Source organism: Oreochromis aureus, linkage group 19 (assembly GCF_013358895.1).
Source record: "Oreochromis aureus strain Israel breed Guangdong linkage group 19, ZZ_aureus, whole genome shotgun sequence".
Lineage (NCBI taxonomy): Eukaryota > Metazoa > Chordata > Actinopteri > Cichliformes > Cichlidae > Oreochromis > Oreochromis aureus.
In genome coordinates, this window is record NC_052960.1 from 4,377,886 (window position 1) to 4,400,531 (window position 22,646).

The 22,646-nt window shown below is 43.2% G+C and overlaps 1 protein-coding gene across 2 annotated transcripts; it reads left to right on the forward strand.

The window, feature by feature from the left end:
* Positions 1 to 445: 445 nt before the first annotated feature.
* On the forward strand, positions 446 to 22,319 carry sertad4 (SERTA domain containing 4). 2 transcript variants are annotated; one of them, XM_039603737.1, is made up of 4 exons: positions 446 to 571; positions 17,717 to 17,889; positions 19,152 to 19,270; positions 19,470 to 22,319. In XM_039603737.1, the coding sequence occupies exons 2-4, from the start codon at positions 17,736 to 17,738 to the stop codon at positions 20,349 to 20,351; spliced, it is 1,155 nt and encodes a 384-aa protein (XP_039459671.1). In that variant the 5' UTR covers positions 446 to 571; positions 17,717 to 17,735; the 3' UTR covers positions 20,352 to 22,319. The 2 variants fall into 2 exon arrangements, with proteins under 2 accessions (XP_039459671.1, XP_031583930.1); XM_031728070.2 differs by lacking the exon at positions 446 to 571 and adding an exon at positions 593 to 1,230.
* The last annotated feature ends 327 nt before the right edge of the window (positions 22,320 to 22,646 follow it).

Below are 22,646 nucleotides of genomic sequence, written 5' to 3' on the forward strand. Positions count from 1 at the left end.
TCCAAATGTTCCAGCAGAAATCACCACTCATCAGACCGGGCAGTGTGTACAATTTAGCCTAAGCTCCCTGTTCTTGGCTGGCAGGAGTGACACCTAGTGTGCTCTTCTGCAGCTCGAGTGCGTCCGCTTCAATGTTTTACGATGTGTTATGTGTTCAGAGATGCTCTTCTGCAAAACTTTGTTGTAACTTGTGGTTATCTGAGTTGCTGTTGCTTTCCTATCAGCTCAAAGCAATCTGGCCATTTTCCTCTAACCTCTGGCATCTTCCAGAGAAGTGCTGCTCACTGGATATTTTCTCTTTCTCTGACCGTTTTCTGAAAACCCTAGAGATGACCGTGCTGGGAAATTCCAGTAGATCAGCAGTTTCTGAAACACTCAGACCAGCCCATCTGGCACCAACAACCACGCCACGTTCAAACCCACTTAAATCACCTTTCTTCCTCATTCTGATGGTGGCTTTGAACTTCGGCAGGTCGTCTCGACCACGTGGACATGCCACTGGATTTGGCTGACTTTTAATTTGTACCCAGGGATCCCCCACATAACAACCCAGCCACGGCCCTATCACGTGGTAATAAAAACGCTCTTCTGTGGGTGCTTTTTGCAAAACAAATAACAAATTAATCGACATACAATAACGCGGGCGCGATAAGTCACTGAGAACGGGAGAGTGGGGGAAGTTCCGAGCAGGCCGTGAACTCCTCAGCAGTAGTTGACTGGTCGGGATGGAGCTGCGGCGCTGCTGCTGTTGTTTTCTCTCCGACGCACGTTCATATTAACTGTCAACCGACGGGAGCAGCTCGGGACCCTCTGCGCGGAGAACCACCGTGAATGGACTACCACAGAGAGAGCCGGGGCTCGCCTTTATCCCTCCGCCGAAGAGAAGACAAGAAAACATCAAATAAAACAGCTGCGGCATCTGTCAACCTTTGCCGTCTAGGAAAACGCGCGGGTGCAGTAAGAAAAACGGCGCGCGCTCACTGATTAGTATGTAGACAAGTCGCTAATTAACTGGTAATTACACAAGTAGTATTTAAACCCGCCTGTGCGCCTCGCGTGTCTGCCAGGAGTCTAAAATTAGACCGAGGCAGAGCCGCCGGAGGACGCGGTAGTATTTATTTAGTAGTTGTTTTTTTTTTTTTTTCGTTTTTCATTAACGCACCTTGGATTCCTGCCGTTACCACAAAGCAAGTGTGGAGCCGAGGACGAGGTCCAAACAATTCAAGTCAGGTAAGATCATATCTGCTCGCTCTAATGTGTGAACGTGCTCAGGATCCCGGCGCTGGAAAGTAAAAGTAGGCTCTTAAAATAAAGTAGTAAACGGTCTGGGTTCGTTTTTGAATCACTGCGCGGTCCTTGTTTTCAGTCTGCTTGTTAAACAGTAGCTTATGATTTTGTTTTAATGTGCTACATGTTAAGTTGTGAATGGAAAATGTTTATTGAAACTGTTTTTGTGCGTCCTCCTGAATTGTGTGCGTGATTTTACCGACCTGAGTAAACTATTGGATAAACCTGATATAGATCTTGCTACCTGCGGGATTAATGAGAACCGGGGCGCTCAATAGCTCACTGGTGTGACATGACAGACACCCAGGTCCTACACATTACGCAGGCTGACATAACCAGCCACTCTCCTGGCACCCATCCAGCCTCACTTCATTATTTTTGTGGCGACTGCTCTTGGCTGCAAATCCTGAAGTGGCGGTTGCCTGTATTACTGCTGCCTTCTGAAAGGACAGGCTTTTAGGCGATTTAGCTCAATCCTGAGCTTCTGTTGTCTCCTTGATGTCATTTCTGTGCTTTCTCGGGCTTAGAGTCACAAGCATCGACTGCTCCCAGGGTGGACTATTAACACGCTGTTAGCCCCAGATGGGATTAAAAAATTCCAGCTTGGCATGCGTAATGGAGTGAAGGCAATAAATAAACATCATCTCCCTCCGCCTTTCTGTATCTGCTGTTTTGGTGAAATAAAGGCTTCGAGTGCAGCCGGCTGGTAATAGCGTTGGATACGCTTCACCTCCTCTCGCTGCCAACAACATCCGGAGTCACTTGCCAGGAATTCCACCTTTGCTATTTGTTTCCCTTGGAGGGGGGTGAAAAGTGCTATGTGGAATATAGTGAGGCACGCAACAGGGAGAAACATCCAGGTCAGACAGTACAGACGAGAGGGGTTGTAACAAGAGGAAGCGTCGGGGCTTCTGCAGCACGGTGGACGGCTTCTTGGCATCCAGCTCGGGCAAGTCCGATGCCAGATTCCTTCTCTTTGCCGCCTGCCAGAGCCCCTCCACCCCACCGTCTTTATCAAAAGCCTCGCTGTGATTTCCCCCTTTCAGTTCTGTTGCTGAGCTATCAATCATATCTCGCTCTCAGCAGACTCTTCTGCTCATTAAGGATGTGAACCTGTAGGTAGCCTGCAGCCCCCCCAGCTATTCATCTCCCTCAGTGGGGCGCAGAGACTCACATCTGGAGCAGCATTGCAAAACATGGCTCTTAGCAGACATGTAGTGTACGCTTAAGGAGATTCAGCGCACTGGTGCCAAGCATAAAATTAACAAGTGTGCGGCTCATACACAAACCTGCACTGGTATGTAATTAGGCAGAAAAGCAGAAAAAGGATAGATGTAGTGGATTATAGAGACTCCAGTGCAAAGGAAAGTCTGGAAAAATAATGCTGAAGGGATGTCAGTGGTGATGATAGTTGGCTGGCTTCACATCATCCCCTTTGTCCCTCTCTTTCTCTGCTCTGTTTTGTGTAAAAGGTCTCAGCCAAGACAAGTTGAGCTGCTTTAGTGAGTGTTTTTGTGTGTGTGTCAGGACCGCAGGGTGTAGCCCCAGACTTTTTTTTTCCCTCCCCCCCTCAGGCACAGCTTTCCCATCATGAATGCTCCTTTGTGCTCCAGAATGACACACAAGTACGAAGAGCAACTTCAGAGGAAAGGATAACGCACGTTTGTTTCTGCACAATTAAGTGTAAAAATAGAGGAAGGTGTGACTTCCTCTTGCTCTCGTTTATAGCAAGGAGCTCACGGGCAGTATTTACAGCCCGAGATCCTCCGGCTCAAGAGGAATTTTCTCAAAGGTTTCTTTCAGTGCTTTAGTGTGGGTGTCTGGGGTGAATTTAGACCTGACAGAATTAATGCAACATGTACAAACACTGCTTCAAAATGCCTCACATTCCAGAAAGGAAAAGTAGTTAATCACTTATCATAACTGCTAACACATGTGCAGTCTTGGAGGATTTCACTCCCTTTTTTTTATTAGCTTAAAAAAATCACCTTTGGTTTCATGCACAGGTTCAAAAGGAAGAAGAAAAGTGGATTTGTTACACTTTTCTTCTTTTCTTTTTTGTACACAAACACACACGATGCCCTTGCTTGTCTTTATTGTGCGGCATGTCCACCTCTGGGAGCATCGGCAGTGACGTACCCACACACAACCCCGGCCCGTGAACCCTCACAGCCACAACAAGCCGTCCCCAGATAGTCCATAATGCAGCTTCCCTGTCACAACACATGTGTCACCGCTCAGCAAGAAGAGCGCCCGGTGAAACCCTCGAGGGCCCTGAACCCAGCTTAGTCACGCCACCGCGGCCAAGACGGCCCCTCTGATAGCTCCTGACAGGCTGCAAGCTGGCACAAGCACAATCAAAGATGCAACCCAAAAGGAGAAAAAAGCAAAGAAAGAAAATACCAGCGTAAGAGCAGAGGAGGCAGTTACTTGGGGAGCTGCAGTTTTTGACCTTGAAACAAACACCAGACAGAAATCATTTTTGCTTTCTGTAGCAGCTCGATAGAAAACGTAAATCTGGACCAAATAAAAGCACAACTCCACTGCCTTAGAGTTTGCACAGCTCCAGCTCAGATGGTGGGAATCTTGCCTCGTGCTGTATTTCAATTTTAATTGGTACATTCAGAGTAGCTGGACTTATTTGTGATTTTTTTTTTTTGTATTGCCAGTAGGGCTGTGCGATATGACCAAAATCTCATATCCCGATATTAAGACATCTATCGTCCGATAACGATATAAATCACAAAAATGTAACATTTTCTGTAAATTCTGTGAATGTCGGGCAGCTCGACTTGCGTGAAGTGTTTCCAGCTGGGCGTCGAGTACCTGGAGAGTGTTTTAACTGATGCATGAAATACATTTTTAGACATAGGTTGTAATGGCCGCCGTTTTCTTTGTGAGTATTTATTACACAGCGTGCTGCAGGGAAAAGCCTGTTCTAACGTTTGAGTCTAAGGTTTATTTTTTAGCACCTGACGGCTCTTGTTTGCTTCTCATCCGTAAATACTCTGCATCTTTCACGTGATTCAGTTTATTTTGAAAAGTCTCAACAGGATCTTGAGCTTTATTGTGAAAGGTTTATGTGGAAAATAAACAAGCGGACACGAGGTGGTTTTACCGTCGTTGTTGCTAACGACAACGAATAAAAATAAGCGCTTGTCCGTCTGTAGTGTGGTTATATTAAATATAAGAGAAAGAGAGAACTTTAGGAAATTAATATAGCCACTACAGTGACCATCAAAATAATGAAAAAATATTGCCGTAAACAGTTTATTTTGCGACACCACGAAACAAACGATAGCATAAAATGAAACGATAGATGTTTTTATATCGTCATCCGATATATATCGTTATATCGAACAGCCCTAATTGCCAGATGTGTACCACTGGTGAAATTCTGGTCATATATCAGTGTTTATTTGGGGTTTTTTTCAGCTTGGTTTTGGCATTTATTAGTCCAAAGGAGTCTGCTTTGTAACCATAACTGACCATTTTTAAAGTCTGTAGCTTGTCATTGCATTACTAATGAACATAACACCAAAAAACAGGAAAAAGCATCCAGTATCTGCCCATCTCAGTCGACAAGGCCAGCGATACGAGCCCTGATGACATGTGTCTCGGGGCTTTTTTTAAATCCTTGAAAAAACCTGTTGATTGACTTTTTGTTCACACCTCTGCAGCGTTTCTCTCTGATTTAGTCAGCATGGCTACTGCTTCTGTTTGACTGCGGTCCACTTCACTAGCAGGGGGCTAATTGCTTTCCATTTGAGTGTCTCAGTTTTGATTCATGGCTCACAGTGCCTTGTTGTTGCTATTCTGAAGGAGATCTTGATGTCATGAAAGCTATTATCTACTCTCTATCTGTTCCCTCTCGCTGCTTCACCCTCTGATGCCAGCACTCGCGCACACTATCCGCCCCCACTTCAACAGGCGCGTTGATGGGTCGTAGCTTCTCCATATTGAGAAGAAGTGGGCTGCGTGTTAGCTTACAGTTCTCAGTTAAAGTATGCTGATCACCCTCAGTTCATCCTCTCTCATAGAGTTTATTAGTCATCGTGCCACTCTCTGCCAGCTGGTATTAACCTGCAGTACTTATTTTTTATGCAAAGTGTGTCAGCATCTAAATCTGTGTTTATATTTTAGGTATTTTTATTAAATAACATTAGTTTTTTAATGCATCAGGTATACTAATGATAGAGTGTTAAAAAGAAAAAACATTAATAATAATAAAAAACACATTGGGGGTATTTTAATGATACTAAAGCAGGGATTTTATTCTGTTTCAATTGATTGATTAATATGTTTAACTTTAAACTTTTCAGAATTTCCAAATAACCACAATTAGGCCAATATTTCCGACTGATTTTATGAACGGCCTCACAGATGGGATTATACTGGTTTTATCCATCCATTTTCTTCCTCTTATCCAGTTCAGAGTTGCTGAATTGGATAAGTGGGGGATGACAAACAGCCTGGATAGGTCACCAGTCTGGGATGAAGCTGGAAGCATGTTGGCTTTAAAGTGGATAAAACAGCCAGACCAAAGGAGCTAATTAAAACAATCAGATGGTCACCACATTATAGCTGCTAGCTCAGACTTCCACAAAGTGTTTTGTTCCTCAATGGTTAACAGTGACCATACAATGTGACGTGTTCACAGCACTATGTTCCCTTGTCCTGCATAATGAGAAATGTCTTCATCATATACAGTTTTCCACGCTAGCTCAGCAATAAGATGAACTGGAGATGAACAAAGTCAAAAGTCGAAGCTTTCAGTTTAGCAGCCCATCTGCATTCGTGGTCATAAAATCTGGGTACCGACCCTGAGATTGAAATCAGTTTGTTCCAAAGGATGGATGACGTACGGAAAGATCTCAGTGTAGAGCCGCTTCTTCATGCCAACGGGATCCAGCTGAGGTGATGTGGGTATTGGGTCAGGGTGCCTCATGGGTGACTCCCTTTGAAGGTTTTCCATGAACAGCCGACTGGAGACATTATTATTTATCTGGCCTCGGAACGCTTCAGAATCACCTGGGAGGAAGTGGAAAGTTTTGCTGGGGAGAAGGATGCCTCCAATATCTCACTAGCCTGCGCCCAAAATGACCTGGCGTTGGAAAAGTGGAAAATGATGACTGACTTAAATGCAACTCCAAGTTCCTATAGTGGTCAAGTATTTAGTGAGTTGAATTTTGAAGCAGGCACACAACATTTCAACATTACAACTGCAAAACAAGTCAACCCCAAAGCGATGGAAAGCCAGGATTTCTTGCATTCTTTTGTGTGTTTCGTGTATTAATCTGAGGAACTCGTTGATTCTCATAGGTTTGACTTTATCCTCTAATTTTTTGTCTCGCTGTATCACTTTATGTACAGTTTGTTTCCGTTGCTCTTTGTCACATTTTCTGATTCACCAACTCTCAGCTTCGCACTTTGAAGGTGCTATTTTAACTTTGTGTTACACAAACAGGTGGGTGGAAATGCAGTTAATGAAGCGCAGAATCACTGCAAACAGCTGCACCCTTTTGGAATGACATTTATTGACTATGTAAGCTCTCGTTAGTACACATTTCTGTATCCATATTATAGATGATGCTGTTTAAAGTTTTGAGTTGCAGAAAGGGTTTCTGGCTGCTTTTGTGCCACATTTAATTGTACTTTATTTGCATTCGCAGTCAGATGCACATTTCTAGAAGCTTTCAGTATTTGAAAGCCTCTCTAGTGAAAGCGAGACTGAGGATAGAAAAGACCAGGTGTTGTATTGATGCATCTGGCCAGGTATCTCTAGACACAACAGGTACTCCACATGTGACAGGTTTCAGTGCCGCTGTCCCCGTCACATCACATCAGCATTCAGTGTCTGTGTGTGTGAGCGGAGGCAGCAGGCATCATACTATAAAGAAAAGCAAGGGAGCAGCGAAGGCAGTGCCGACACTCAACTTTTTCCTCTTCCTGCGAGATCCAAAGTGCCTGCCGTGAGATCACAGAGCTCTGAGGAAGCCTGCTGTTGAAACTCCCGTCAACGCAACCACAGGCAGCTCTTTCAGGGCTACACCCACTTATCTTCCCACTGTGGAGATGTGTCGCTTAGATTTGGTCCACCACACAAACTGCCAGCACACGCACGCACCTGCCTGAATCTGTGCAGGAGCAAGTACTGACACACACAAAGGCTGTGACAGGAGCTGACGCTGTTGACAGTGATGTTTTTTTAAAAGCCTTTTTTTTTTGCTTCATGCATATGCACAAGGTCAATATCAGCGTGCTTCTCAGTGCTTTATACCCGGGGCTTCCAAACGGTGTCCCACAGCAAGCCTGGGTGTGCTATTATTACTGCAGATGTACAAAAAGTAATGAATACAATTTAAATTTACGATATTAGTCCCAACCAACATGGTGCCATACCAGCTGTAAAGGCACCTGAAAATGAAATATGAGGGAGAGTTTGTCTACTTCAGAAGAGCTGACGGTCTGATAAAGTGTTTTTAAAAGCAAAAAGAAATGTCGGTGTCATGCTCAAAAGTGTCTTCATCTGACATTAAAGTCGAGAACTGACGTCAGGTGACATAAAAGTTATTTCAGGCAGATGTGCGTTGAAATTTTGGTTTGCCCTTTGCTGTGCTTTGGGGCCAGAGAGTTTGATACCCACTGCTTTGTAATGCATTATATAAAATGCATTTCACTTCACCTTACTGTCATTCATTACCATCAAAAGAGCCCTTCAGGGTCCGAGCACCTCAGGAAATACAGAACTGATTCATTTTTGGACTTTATTATAGAAACTTTAATATATCCGATTTTTAATTTAAACTTGAATAATAACAATTTAGTGTTACAGATTTTTCATCTTTTGGACAACAATTAAAATTAAAAAGGAATTAATTTACTCATTAAAAGAGAAGAAACTGCAGTTACATTAATGTTTCCACATTTTACATTATTGCTCATATATCTGTGTGTCAAAGGTCTTTTTTTTACCCAGAAGCACATAATTATGACCCCAGTGTTCACACTTATAATATTACCTACTTATGTAGAGCGATATAACATCTACAGCAGGTAGGGCTGCTCGATTATGGCAAAAATGATAATCACGATTATTTTCACTGAAATTGAGATCTCGATTATTTGACAATATTTATTTAACAATAACAATGTATTGAATAATGGCTTTAAAGATTGTCAAAAAATAATATAAAATAGTGTGCAAATACTGATTACAGTGCAAATGTTTGCAATATAAAAAATAAATGAAAAATGTAAACATCTATGTTTAGTGAACTTCCAAATACTGCACAATATTTGATCCACGTCTGACTCCGCAAACCCATAATGTTTCCACCAATGTTCCCTCTAATTTTTCATGTGTCTGAGCGAACACACAAACTCCCTGAGCGATCCCTTGGACCACTGTGAGCGACATCAGACGTGTGCACTGTGGTCACGCCAGCATCTAATCCATCCAAGTTACATAGTTTATTAAAATAATCAAATTACAGCATTTACATTTATGTTAGACTACTTTTAATTAACTGCTTTAGCCCACTTACAATGAAAATGTAAAAAATCCTGTTCATGACCTGTGTAGTATGTTAACACTATTGGAAGTAAAAATAACTTGAACTCCAATTTTGAAAACACAACTTTCTTTCTTTCTTTCTTTTCCATAAAGCTCTGACTTGTATTATGAGTCTGAGTCTGTGGTCTGGGAGAGAGTCCTGTAACTCTGTCTGCCAAATACAGTATTTAATGACCAATGCTGGGCAATTAATTATATAGTTACTTCTTCAAAAAAGTAACTCAGTTTGGCAAACAAAGTTTTTTGCAGCTTTTTTTTTTTTAATGCAGCCAAGGCGTTTTTAAATAAACATTTCAAACTATTTACAGAACAATCAACTGTTCTGCATCAAATTTGATGCCACACACATTATTTGTGCCACTCCAAAAAATAATTTCTGTCCACTATGAGATAAAGGAGAACAACAGCCTGATACCTGCAGGCCTGACAACAGGAGATGTATCACTGCTGTAACACCTGTAACATTCAGCAGTCGCCTCATTGTTCTGACACACACAACAAAACTATTGACTACACTACACACTAACTACACACTAACTACACAAGATTTGCGCTAAACGTCTCAAATCTCTCACATCTCAGAACACCGCCGTCACTCCTAAAACTTCCCCGTTTCTTAACAACTAGATGCCACGTTGCCATATCATTTTTGATTGATCGACATGGTACTTTTTCGACCAATAGGAAAGGGTGGGGGTTTTGTTTTGTTTTTGCTCACAGGCGGAGAGTGCTTTCGAGCGTTTTCCTTATAAAACGCCGTTTTACCGTTCTTCCGCAGTAAATATAAACAACGATAGTATTCAGGAAGAAAACCAAACATTGCAGATATTTTTATCATAACTCTGGTTTTACGTGGCCGATCAACACAATTTAAAAACTGGTATAAAGTCCACACTTTTTCCGTCAATTGTTCCGTCTGTCCTGCTCACATCTCCAATGGTTGGACACGTTGTCATTAATGTGGCTTCACTGCACATCAGCCACGACGCTTTGCTAGCTAAAACACCGGCGTCGGCACATAAGGACGCTGTCATAGCCTGTCAACGACGTTGATTGGCTGCGTATATACGAATGTGAATCGCATTATTGGCTGGACTACAGGATAAGGTGGCATCGTTCTAATCCCATACAGGAGCAGCCAGTCACTTACTGACTAACACTGCAAAACAGAATTGTTAAAGTTTTAATTTTAATTTCAATTCAGGTTAGATTTTTTTTGTGCGCAAGGCAGATTTTCTGTGCGCAGAGACCGTGCCAGCAGTGCGCAATTGCGCACGTGCGCAGCTTAGAGGGAACATTGGTTTCCACACCACTGAAGTCGTTTACCTCTCTTTTCAACCAACGGCATTCTTTCTTCAGCAGCCATTATCCTCTCCTCTCCAAATAACTTCTGCTTAGCTTTCCGAGCTTTCCGAGCTTCCCTCGGGTCCTCTTAATTGTTGTGACGCGTGTTCGAAACGCAGAGAGATGCGCTCGATTTGCCACACGGAGCAGCGCGAGAGTAAAGCACGAGGGAGGTGCTAATAATCGGCTCAGTCATTTTTAATGATCGTTGAAAACCCAGATCGTAATCGAGATTAAAATTCGATTAATTGAGCAGCCCTAGCAGCAGGTTATTTCTTTATTTTTATTAAGATTTGAGAACTGCAAACATAGTTGCTCCTTGTCAGAATTTGTTGAATTTGTGCTGTTGTTGTTCTGGCTGTGCATTTGTTGCAGTGGAATATGGCAGAGCAAAATCTTGCCGACACACTCGTGTCCTCTGCACAATTCCCTGTTGCACAATTTATCTGGTTGATTCTGCGTGGTTGTTAAGTCGTGACACATTGCATGCTTGTGTGCGATGCTCTCAGGCCGTCCGGGATCTATTTTGATGTGAAAACCACAGACATCTTTTCACTGCTATCTGCTCCCCTAAGGCTTGAAGAACCTGGCCAAAGAAACAGGGAGTAAACACTTAGCACACACACACACACACACAGCGATACAGCACACACTCTGTTAAACACATGCTGGATTGATTAGCATTTTTGAGGCCGCAGAGAAAAATACTTTGAGAGAGAGCACAGAGTTTATTAGAGACATGCTTCAAAGCTTCTCAGAATCAGTGGACAAATAAAATCCCCCATGTTTGGCTGGTGCTCATTTTTTTTCTCTTAAATATTCCTAAAAAACTGCAGCTGACAACACGCTCTCATATATTAAAACACTGTGAGCTGAGGGTCCTGGTTTACCCACCTTAATGTCATAAATGCCTGTGACTACAGAGTACCACGTTCAGCATAAAAACCTGCTGTGTGTGTGTGTGTGTGTGTGTGGATGCTGTGCAGCAGTTGCAAACAGAATGTGAAAACAAAAGCTGCTGGCAGTGGTACAGTGTTCACTTCTAAGGCATGTAGCTGCAGAAAAATGAAGAAAAGATGAACAATGAAGTCCAGTAAATTCCAGCTGTTAACACCGTCATAGTTGGAGGTGTATGTGTGACACCACTCACAAGATTGTAACTGTGGTTTCCAGTCAGGGGGGTCACAGTACAATAGGAGGTGTCACTCCAGCATTCATGTCAAGAAAAACCGACTTCAGCTGCAGTTTTCTGCCTTTTTTTGTCACATACACTCACTGGACACTTCTTTAGGTATACTTGCTCAGCTGCTTATTTATACAAATATCTAATCACATGGCAGCGACTAAGTATTTAGGCATGAAGACGTGGTGAAGACAACCTGCTGAAGATCACACCGAGCATTAGAATGAGGTAGAAAGGTGATAAGACTTTAAATGTGGCATCGCTCTTGATGGCAGATGGGCTGGTATTTTAGATTTAACCACCGAACCATCTCTAGGGTTTACAGGGAACGTTCGGCATCTCATTGATGTCAGAGGTTAAAGTAAATGGCCAGATCACTTTCAGCTAAAAGGAAGGCAACAGTAACTAAGATAAGGCAAATTACAACACAGAAGAGCATCTCTGAGTGCAGAACACATCAGCAGAAGAGCACACCAGAAGCCAATCCTGTCAACCAAGAACAGGAAGCTCAGCTTCCAATTCTCACAGGGTCATTAAATTGGAGTCATGGATTTTTCAAATATTTGAAAAACACAACGCTGTGAGTCATATGTTCCTGGCACTCTTTGTGCTCCTTGGTACCAAAGGAGCAACTGAACTTTTTTTTTTTTTTTTTTAAAGAAAATGAGTTCCCTGTATTCAAATGGATCCCACAGTCACCAGATCTCATCATAGGTGTTCAGCTGAAAAATCTGCACCCTGCTCAATCTTTTCCATTAAGAATCAAGAATTGCCAGTACCAAGAGTCCAACCTTGTGCCAGCAAGGTGTACCTAATAAAGTGTGTCAATAAATGGACACCTAATATAACCAACAGCCATTTACATAGATAATGAGATGCAGCTTATTAATGTATTACAGCAGCAGTTTGTAGGAACAGCAGGAACAAGATGTATAGCGTAAATATAAAATGCATTATATAAAAGCTTTATCTCTCGAACTGTGCAAGTTTTCCAATAAACCTGTCACGGTTCTGTTGTTTCAGGCTGTCGTGTCTCTTTGTGTGATCTCAGACCGACTCTGTGATGTTCCCATTGATGGGCTGCACTATGAAATGAATTTGACCTACTTAGCTTTACCTTGGGGGTTATCAAGGAATGGCAGGATTAATGAACTCTACGACACTAAAGCCATAATTAAGATACACGCTAACTAATGTGGAGCTTGTGCCCTTTCATGTAAAAGCAGTGGGGTTTGCTTCGCCCCGCTGCCGGTCACAGACGCATTTCTGCGTATTTCTCATGAGAAGGATCAAATGTAATCCATATCCAAAACAAATGTGAGGAATTTTAAAATCTAATACAGGATGAAGGTAGAAGGAAAGCTGAGGAAAAAACACCAGATAAGTTTTGTTAATGTGTGTCATGGATTCATCTGTAATCCTCTCTATTGTTGTATTTTGTCACTTTATTTAGGCCCAAAGAACAATAAAAAAAACTGAATTAAAACTTGTCAGCTAAAGTCAAAGTGTTTAGACTCTTTGTTATACATATTCTGAGCTGCAGGGCATCTTCTAGAAATTGTGATGTTGTTTTCCAAAAGAACACATTGGTCAGTGAGCAGATCTGATCCCAGCTGCAACTTGCATGAAGCAGGTTAGAGATGCTACACGCTTGAGGTAAAATATATTCACATTTTGTAGAATGGTTTACTTGGGAAGTTTAACCTGACGTTATAAAGTTTTGTAGTTTCGCTCTCAAAGCTCTTCTCCTCGTGGCTGAAGATCACGATGTTAGCTGTACGTTTGCAGCCGTGGTGCAGAATAAATTTGACACCCTAATGGTGTTGCATGATAAATGACTGTCTAAGCATGCGACGTGTCCAACACCTTTGCAGAGTACTGTGATAACTGAATACCTCCATAGAAATGTGTGTGTCTGAGCACCGTGGTCAACACTTGTGGTCCTTTCTTGGCTTCCCTTTCAAAATGTTTCAGGACACATCAAGCTGTGTGTGTCTGAGTGTGTGTTCGCCTGCCTGTCTCAACGCTGGAGGGAGTGAGTCAATCACAGCAGCAGAAATCATCCCTGCAGGCGATCTGTCTCCACTCATGACAAGGCTCCTAAGGCACTTATCTTTCGTTCCCTGACTCATACCATCTATCCCGCCCTCCCTCTGTCTCCCCCCCCCCTCAGTCTTCCTTCCTATTCTCTATCACTCTCTGTATCCCTCCCACGGTTTGTCTCGTGCCCTGGCACCGCAATTAACTTCTCATCATCAAAGAGTGTAATGAAAAAGAAGGCGAGATGGAGAGTCAGACAGAGTTAGGGAAGCTGTGAGAGAGGAAAGATAAGAGGGATGGAGCCAGAGGAGCTGTGACTGAACAGAGGTGAAGCACTCACACAGTGCTAGCACACACTTGTGCGCACTCAGTTTTTTTTCTTCTGTTTTTTTGCCCCTGAAATGCACACATTCAGAAAAAGAACAGGAGGAAGAGCAGGATGATCTCCCACCCTAGGAGATTATTCTCTCCTCGTTCCTTGCTTTTATTCCTCAACCCTCCGTTTCTTCCTCCTTCTTCTTTTACAGACACACACACTTGTTCTCACTGCCTCCTCCTCCTCCCCCTCCTTTTCTTTGAAGAACAAGAAGTATTGCTGCACATGTAGGGAAGCTGCTCTGTCGGCATTCTCATTGTTTTTCTTCACCCCCTTGGTTCAGAGAGCTGTCAACTGTGACCGCTGTTGAAAGGATGTCAGCGAGAGACTGAGAGAGGGATTCAGGCGGAGAGGGTGGGGGGATGAAAGAGATGAGCGAAGGAGGGAGAGGGGATGTCGAGATGGAGGTCCCTACGGAGGGCAGAGGGAGTAATGGCATGCTTGTTTCTTTGTGCCCGAGCAAACGTAGCAACAGCCGCGGTAAGGGGAGGTGATGGAGAGAAAAATAGCTGAGGGCAAAAAAGCAGCTTGGGGTGGAGAGATGAGAGGGGCCAAAGCTGCTAATTAAGCATGGCACTAGCGCTCAATGACAGTGACATAATTGGCCCTAGTTGGTGGTCCTTAGGTGTGGAAACCCTCAGCAGTGAAATGTAGTTCACAGAAGTATGATTTGACTCATTTGACAGCATGTTAGAAAATGTGCATAATTCATAAAGTAACATGGTGGATTATGACCAAAACCAGAATAGCTGAGTTGCAGGCTCCAGCGTGGAGTCAGAAGAAAACCCTCAACCTCTTTCTGGCCTGTTCTCCGTCTGATTCCTCCACATCTGCCGACATTCAAATCTGCTTGCTGAATTCCCCCACCACAGTACCACACTCTGTGTGCCCGTTACCTCAAATTTAAGGCAAGTGTTTAAAATCATCATCGTCTCCTCCATATATAGTCAAAATTCACCAGCTGCTCCTCTAGGCCTATTTGTGTATGATGAAGATGGATAAAGCCACTGTGGTGTCACCCAAAATCCTGTTTTTAAAACCTCAGGCATCTTAGCTTTGGTCTGAGTGGTGAAACCGAGGGAGACTGCATACTTATGGGAACTAACAGAACCATAATTTACAAAATGAATATTAAGTAAGTTGCATTAAGTTGGCTTCAAACAAGAAGTTGAAATGATTAACTAAGTAGGAAAGCACTCCCCAAGTTTCTCCTTTCTGAGCTAACATGCTATGTTAACCTCTAGCAGTAAATTTCTTTGTTCATTTAGAGGCTGCAGGGAGTCCTTCATCTCATTTCTTCATTAGAGTCCTTCAGCTTCCCAGCCCTTTTTTTCTTTTCAAATCAAATTTGTTCCCAAATGTTCAGTGATCGCTGGACTGATGTTGGTTGTTGGACGTATCGCCAAACCTTATCATCCTGACCTTATCTGTCTAGGATATATCCTGCCTCTTTCTCAGTGTCCCAGTGTCATCGCCCTCCAACCTTAAGCTGATAAGCAATTAAAAAAATGGGTGGATGGATGTGTTTTCCTTACATACCTTTACACATGTCACTTTTTCATTGTCATTTGTTCCACACAAAATATTTTGTCTACTATAATCATCTTTAGTTTGACATGTTTCTCCCATTTGTACACTTTAATGTACTTTATATACACTTTACCGATATCCAGTGTTCTTTTCTGCTTTTGCATAACATGACTATTGAAATCTTGAAAAACTGTGACCGTTCATACCAGGCAGATCCAGCAGACAGGAGCACAGACTGGGACAGAAGCTAAAGCCATGTGAGCTGGTCAGCAGCAAAGTGGATTTTAGCTGCCTAAAAGAAATCAATATTGGTTAAAGTGTGTGCTCTATTTAGAACATTTTCAAGCTAAACTGACAAAAACAGCATTTTAACCTCAAAAGAGACTGGTTGTGTCACTGTGTGACTTTTGTTATTAGTTTGAATGCAAGGGAGAGTTCCTGCAGAGTCAACTGAAAGCAAAGCTGCAAAAAGGGACGCAGCTTTGTTGAAGACGTGATTTACGTAAAGCCAAAGTACAAAAACGTAAATGATATTGTCTAATTCTGTAGGTCTGTGGTGTTACTCCTGTCTTCTCAATGTAGGTGGATTCCAAAGGGTGTGTACTCTAACCAACTTTTAGATGTTTTCGGGTTGCAAATGGACGTTTAAATGACTCCTCTCTAGGTCACACCTTTGCAAAGAGGCTGAGTTTCATGCAGTGACAGTAATTCAGTGGATTGCCAAACACTGTTTTTTGGTTTGTTTTGTTCTCTCTTGATGTTTGCATTTAAATTTTTCCATTGCAAGCGTAACCACTTGTTGTTCGCTTCTTTGTTTGTATCTGTGTCAGCTTAATTTCCTAAATATTCACTTCACTTTCATTGACCCCGTCGGCTGTTTCTTCCGACACTGCAGCTCGTGCAATCGCGGCGACGTGTAAATCCTTCTGCCGTCATGAGGTCGTAGCTCACAGGGGGTCGTGTTCATGAGTGAGGATAAAATGGAGCATAAAATTAACTACATTGCCAGATTGCTGCAACAACTGCAGTGGTGTAGGAAAATAGCACAAGACTGGCGATGTTGAGTTTTAAAGCATGTCTGCTGAATGCACCGCCGTTGTGTGTAATCCATTACTCCCCGGGGACGAGTAGATTGGATTGGTGAGAGCAGCTCTGTCTGAGCTGATGTTTCGTTGGCTTTAGGTGTGCCTGATTAGTCAGTTAAAGGCAAACGCTAGGAAAGCTGCACAGAGAAATAAAACTGTTCAGCCAAGCAAAACTGGGAGCTTATTGAAGCGGACATTTTAATCAGCTACCCAACAGGGGTGAGGCTGAGATGGTGTCGCCTCAGTTTGGTCTGTCAGGATGGATTGTGGGTGATGATATCTGTTCGTGCGGGCAGGTGGAGGAGGGGCAGGAGAAGCTTTGAGGAGGAAAGGTGGTGACAAGGAGGTCCGGCAGCTGATAACTCAAACAGCTGGCTCTGCATTCTGCATGAAGGGGGGAAAAAATCAACAGTGAACCAAATGACAGCCATTCGCTGTGATCAAAAGAGCGATTCGGCGTCTCTCTGCAGATTCACAGGATCACAGACAGATTTTGGCTGTCGGGCCACTCGGCATCTTCACAGTAGGGCTCTGTTTTCAGATTGAAAAAGCTCAGTTGGCAGGTTACTGCTGCTCGCTGCCAAGTAATATCTTGGTGTCTTAGTGGCGTCACTTCAGTTTCAAACGTAAGGTGGTACAGAGTGAAATATTTTGTTCTGTTCACACTTAATTCAGCATTAATAAGAATCAAATAAGCGCAGTGCCTGTTGGAAACATGTTGTCAAATCGTATGCCCTGTGCTCCGGTCCTGCTGGCACCGCGCACGTCATCTCCTTCGCTTCCTAGATTATCATGTTGTTGACACAATCTTCCCAGTGTGATTTGATGTGTGGGATCCATTTCACCGAACAAATTGGTGTCAAACATCTCGCCAAGTCTCCTACCAACTAATCAATAGGGAATTCATGGTGTGAGTGGGTGTCATTTCTCCATCTGTCCCTCGCTTTACAGAACTGCGCATATAACGGAGCTGCCAACCATCTGCCAATTTTTAGCGCTCGCCATTATTGCCGTTCAGATGTGTCATGCAGCTCGAACAGAAGCTGGTTACTCCTCCACGCAAAATCAATGTATTTGGCAGCATCAGATAAACAGCTTGTTAACATTTACTGCGTCATTAGGGGAACATATGCAGAGCGCTTGTGAGATTTATGGAAACCGGTTCATTATTAACCGCTAATAGTGGATAAACCAAACTCAGTTTATCATTCTGTTTCCAAATACTGCGTACGTTGATGTAATATCTTTATAACTGGAAACTGAGCTCGGCCGTTCTTTTATTCTGTTTCTTCCAGACCTGATTAGGAGAGAGAGATGACCCTTGTTTTGTCCATGAATCCTTTCCTGGACCCAGAGGGAGACCCTCCGCTCTCCACCTACCAGCCCATATGGGAGTCGGAGCGCTGCACCAAGACCTGCCTGTCAAACCCCGCACCGCCATGCAGCTCCGAAGAACAATTCACTCCAGGTACACACAGACTTATGTTTGCACAGTTAAGTTGTTTATTCAAACTTGCACAATTGAAGTTGTTGAGTAAAACAAGCAGAGTTGAAACGGTTGTGTGGCGATACTCGACCTTGTAATCTGAGCCATCTGCCCAAGCCTCATCAAGGCGACTTGCTCTCCAGGAACCAGAATGTAAGCATGCAGCGCTTCTTATGGGAGGTTGTAGCAGATGCTGTTGTGTTGAGCGGTCAGCTAATTAACATGGTAGCAGGCTGGCATCTGCTTCTTAGTTCCATTTTAAGTTAGAGCCCACTCATAAGACAAAGACCCTGCAAAAGATATGTTGGTATTTTAGTCTTGCATTACACAGATGTTTCAGCTGAAGTATTAACTCTGACCCCAACCCTGGTCTCTGAGGTTTTGTCCCCTGACTTCACCCCAAGATTTGTGGGAAAAATTTAGTCAGGGTCGCCTCACAAAGTTTCTGTGCCTCTCTTTGGCTCTTCCGAAATCTTAACATGTATTTCAGTGTCTTAAACATCCCCATAGTGTGCACATTAATTTCAGTTTAAAAATATTTCATTTATATTTACTATTTTTGGCTTCTGCATCAACGCCTGAAGGGACAGTTTACCCCAAAATCAAATTGATCTGTTTTTGCCTCTGGCCTGTGCTGCTGTTTATAAATCTAGATTATTCAGGTGTGAGTCACGTAGTGTTGGAGATACAGAGATGTCTGTTTTTGCTCGCATACGATAGAGGCAGATGACACTCAAGCTTGCAGTGCTTAAAGCGACCAAAAATACAGCAGCAGTGTCTCTTGCAGAAATCACGAGACCTGATTACTCAAATAAATATATAACAAATCAAATCCACAAACCTTGTTGTGAGCAGTTTTATGTATTTTAAAGCCATCTCAAAGGTTTGTGGATTTGTATAGTAACCATGTTGTAAGTTCTAAAAAGAGACACCGCTGCTGACTCTTTCAAATGTACTTTTGGCATGATACCACGTGCCAGCTGCGTCCAATATATTCAACAGAAGGTGGATATCTCTACTGTCGATTTCTACAAAACTGGGCACCTCACATGAAATAATCCAGCTGGATAAACAGCACGACAGGCTGGACTTTAAGGAGCTGGAGTCTAAGTATTCTATGTTCACTGTGGAGGTTCGTACCAGTCGGTGATTAATGTTAGCTAATGTCACGCAGTAATGGTGAAAACTTATAGTTCATCAGTGCAAAGGATTAATGGTGATATTCTCTCTCCCTCTCTGTGCAGAGTCGTCCTGCAGACGAGTTCCTGATCATATTTCAATGTCGAGGATCGCGTACTTCAAGAGGAAGTTTGTTGATGATGATGATGAGGCACCCTTTAGCTTCAGGACATACTGCCAGACTGTAAGTATTGATACAAACACACTGAGACAGATTAAGTGGAAACACTGTTGAAAAGTGAAGCGTTTAGTTTATTCCGAAACACAAACTGTTTAGTATCAATACTATTTAATGAAATTTTCCAGCTATTTCCATCTCTGTCTTTTGTAAGTAATTGAGGCAGGTCACTGACAGGTAGATCTAATGGGAAACTGTCCTTCAGGTTGCACCGGTTCTGGAGGAGCGTGCCCACGTGCTGCGCCTCTCCCTGGAGAAGATGCGATTCATCGATGACCCCGAGGCATTCCTCCGCCGCTCCGTTCTTGTTAACAACCTCCTTCGCCGTCTGCGAGCAGAGATCCTGCTCCAGAGCACTGACTGGTGCTTTCCGCCCAACCCAGCGTTCGCCTCTGGCCCCTGCATCCTGCCTCCCAGCACTAACCCCGCTCACCAGGCACTCCACAGAGCAGTGCCCGCGCGGATCTGCTTAGCGCCCCAAGCCGGACCGCCCTTGCGCAAACGTTTCCGAATGGTCCGTGGAGGACAGGGGGATCTCCGCCCTGACTGTGCCCAGACATGCTGCTGCATCTACGCGGCGGCAGCAGCCGCGGGACACTACCTCCACCTCCCATTCTCCATGTATGATGCAGCGCTTTCTACCTCCTCGTCCGCACCGCACTCCTCCTCGTTTTTTCAGCTGGCCAGCCATAGTAAGTTAGGGCTGGCAGTGGCCGTGGATGATCGTGATGATGAGGATGACGATGTTGAGGAAGAGGAGGAAAATGAAGAGGAGGAAGAAGAGCGGGAGGAAGAGGAGGAGGAGGAGGAAGACGATGACGAAAGAAGACAAGCGGGGCCTTCGGTCGATGTTGTTAGCAACAAATCAAGCCAGAAAAGTAGGACTAGGACCCTGCTGGGTGATGCACACGGGAGGACAGAGGACAGCTGCATGACAGATAGGGTGGAAGAAGAGGAGGGAGAGCAGGAGGAAGAAGAGGAGGAGGAGGAGGAAGAAGGCGTGAGACAGTGCCAGTGGGACTGTACTGCAACAGAAAGAGGGCCACACAAGCTTAGCTTTTGGCATCGGAGGGCTCACAGACAATAACTAACTAGCATTCTAAGTCTGCTAAAAATGTAATGATGACGACAACTGTCATCGGTTGAAGATTTTTTTTGTCCTCATAACAGATTAAGGTGGAAGCTACCTACACTATAGAAATGCCAAGTCAGCTTTATTTTCATGGGTTATTATACTTCAGGGTACACAGACACAGCTGTCATTAGCATTAGTGAGATAAAGAAAAACAGCCTCTTCTCGGCCACTGTTGGCACTGCACACATTTCTCAAACAATTATAAAGACCAAGGTCACATATGGCGGGGTCTTAGGTCCCCAAAGTGAAGTGAAACTTGCTATTGCACTGTCTCCAAGACCATTTTCAAGCCCCACAGCACAAAGGAAAAGGTCTCAAATGGGGCTTTTCTATTGGTGCGACGGTCTCGTTTCAGGACCCTAAACAAGCCTATGAAATAATAGGTTGTGGATCTGGGAGTGTGTGTTTGCTTCTGTGTGTGTGTTTGCAACATAATATGTAGCATTTAAAAAAAAACTTGATTCTGAGCTGTTGTTTTTATTAATAAATCGGGGTGGTGGTGGGGGGGGGTCACACATGATTATGCGTGACTGCTGATTTTGACGCTGACTCAGGCTATGGCGTGCGACTGTGCTGCGGCAGTGGCACGATATCGTTTATTCTTCAGATTACTTTAAAACAACACAATCATGAACATTGTTAAATCACATTTTCAAAGTGCCTTAGTGTTTTTATAGATTCATGTATATGGCGTGTTTATGTAATTGTTCTTGTTTTTACGTAGCTATCTTGCATTCCAAGCGACTGCGTTTGACTAAAACAGGACACGGGCATGTAGTTAAATGCAGGGATGTTAAAAAAAATGTTCAACTAAATTTAGACACCCGAAAAGTGTTTCTGTTTTTTTTGTACTTTGGAATGCATGTTTTCTAGCACCTCCTCTTCTGACAAAGCACAAAAGTTCTGCAAACTTTGAAGGAGCGATGTTTAAGCCTTTAAATGCTAAATGTTTAAGACCTCATTTATACTCATCATATCCGACCAGAGAAGGTTTGTTGTTGGTTTACCAAAAATCACATGAATCTAAAAAACATAAAACTGGATCACACACTCTGAATTTAAAGATTTTGTTGTTAGCATGATAATTAGATTCTGTAAATATATATAGAGCAATGTTGGTTTTGTTTTGTTTTTTAAAAAAAAGATTGCTGGTTGGTGGATTTGTTACCTTTGCACAGGTCCAGTCCTCCCATGTATGGTGTTTATGGTCAGCTGTATGACACGCTAACTATTAACACCTTCTGATTTAGTCTCTTGAAAATAAAACAATAAGTATTTTCCAAAATGATGAACTGTGACTATGACTGAACTCTGAAAGTATGCCCATCCTCTCGAGAGTCACGTCTGTGGATGTGCCCTCGAGTTTTCTTGCGTCTTTGTGCTTGATTTCCGATGCACAATGTACTCGAAGCACATTGATTGGAGAGAAATATGTCAGGCCAATGTGAAATACATACACTTTATCCAAAACTAAGGACAGGCACTGCACCAAACCAGCTCTCACACTTAGGAGACTAATCGTGGGTGTCTTGTTTGTTGCTGTGTCTCGTTTGGGAATTCTGAGGATCAGAAACTGAAGCCAAAGCTGTTAAAAAAATGGACATAAAATATCCAGTTGTTGTAATTTTCTTTTTCCCATGATAATGACCTTAAGGCCCAAAGGATTTGGATAGATACACTTGCATTGTTAGGTGGAGTCACCCACATTGAACCGGAAAAAAAGGAATTTAAAACACCGAAACCCATTCACTATCAGCGGTCATCTTAAAAATGGAAGACGGAGCAATGTTTGTGTGTGAATCGAGAACATGTAACTGCATTGTCTTATTAAAAATAACAAAAGAGCAAGCCTGCTCTGGTAATTTTGTGTGATGTTCTGTGACAAGTGTAAAGATCAGTAAAAGAAATGTTGAAAAAACATCGCCGCCTCTTTTATTCTTTTTACATCACGCTGATCCTCGCAGCTTTTTTAAAAACGACAATGCAGCGGGGGATGTGTGTGTGAGTTCCCGCTTATTGAATTGCTTCCCGTTCTGTCTGCTGTTCAGTGGAGTGCGGTGCCGCAGCACACCGCTCTTGCCAAATGTCTCTCAGGTGTCACTTTGCTGTTCAATTCATGTTAATCTTTTTGACATTACGCTCGGAGCAGTCACCTCCACACTTCTCCCTGCGCTCCCTGGCATACCTATTGTCCCTGCAATGCAACATTCACATAAAGCGTCTGCTTCCTTTAAGCCCCACAGATAA

Excerpts from the sequence above, each read along its gene's own strand:
- sertad4 (XM_039603737.1), top strand. The coding sequence starts at position 17,736 with ATGACCCTTGTTTTGTCCATGAATCCTTTCCTGGACCCAGAGGGAGAC. Across the intron at positions 17,890-19,151 it reads CGAAGAACAATTCACTCCAG|AGTCGTCCTGCAGACGAGTT; the intron begins GTACACACAGAC and ends CTCTCTGTGCAG. Across the intron at positions 19,271-19,469 it reads TCAGGACATACTGCCAGACT|GTTGCACCGGTTCTGGAGGA; the intron begins GTAAGTATTGAT and ends ACTGTCCTTCAG.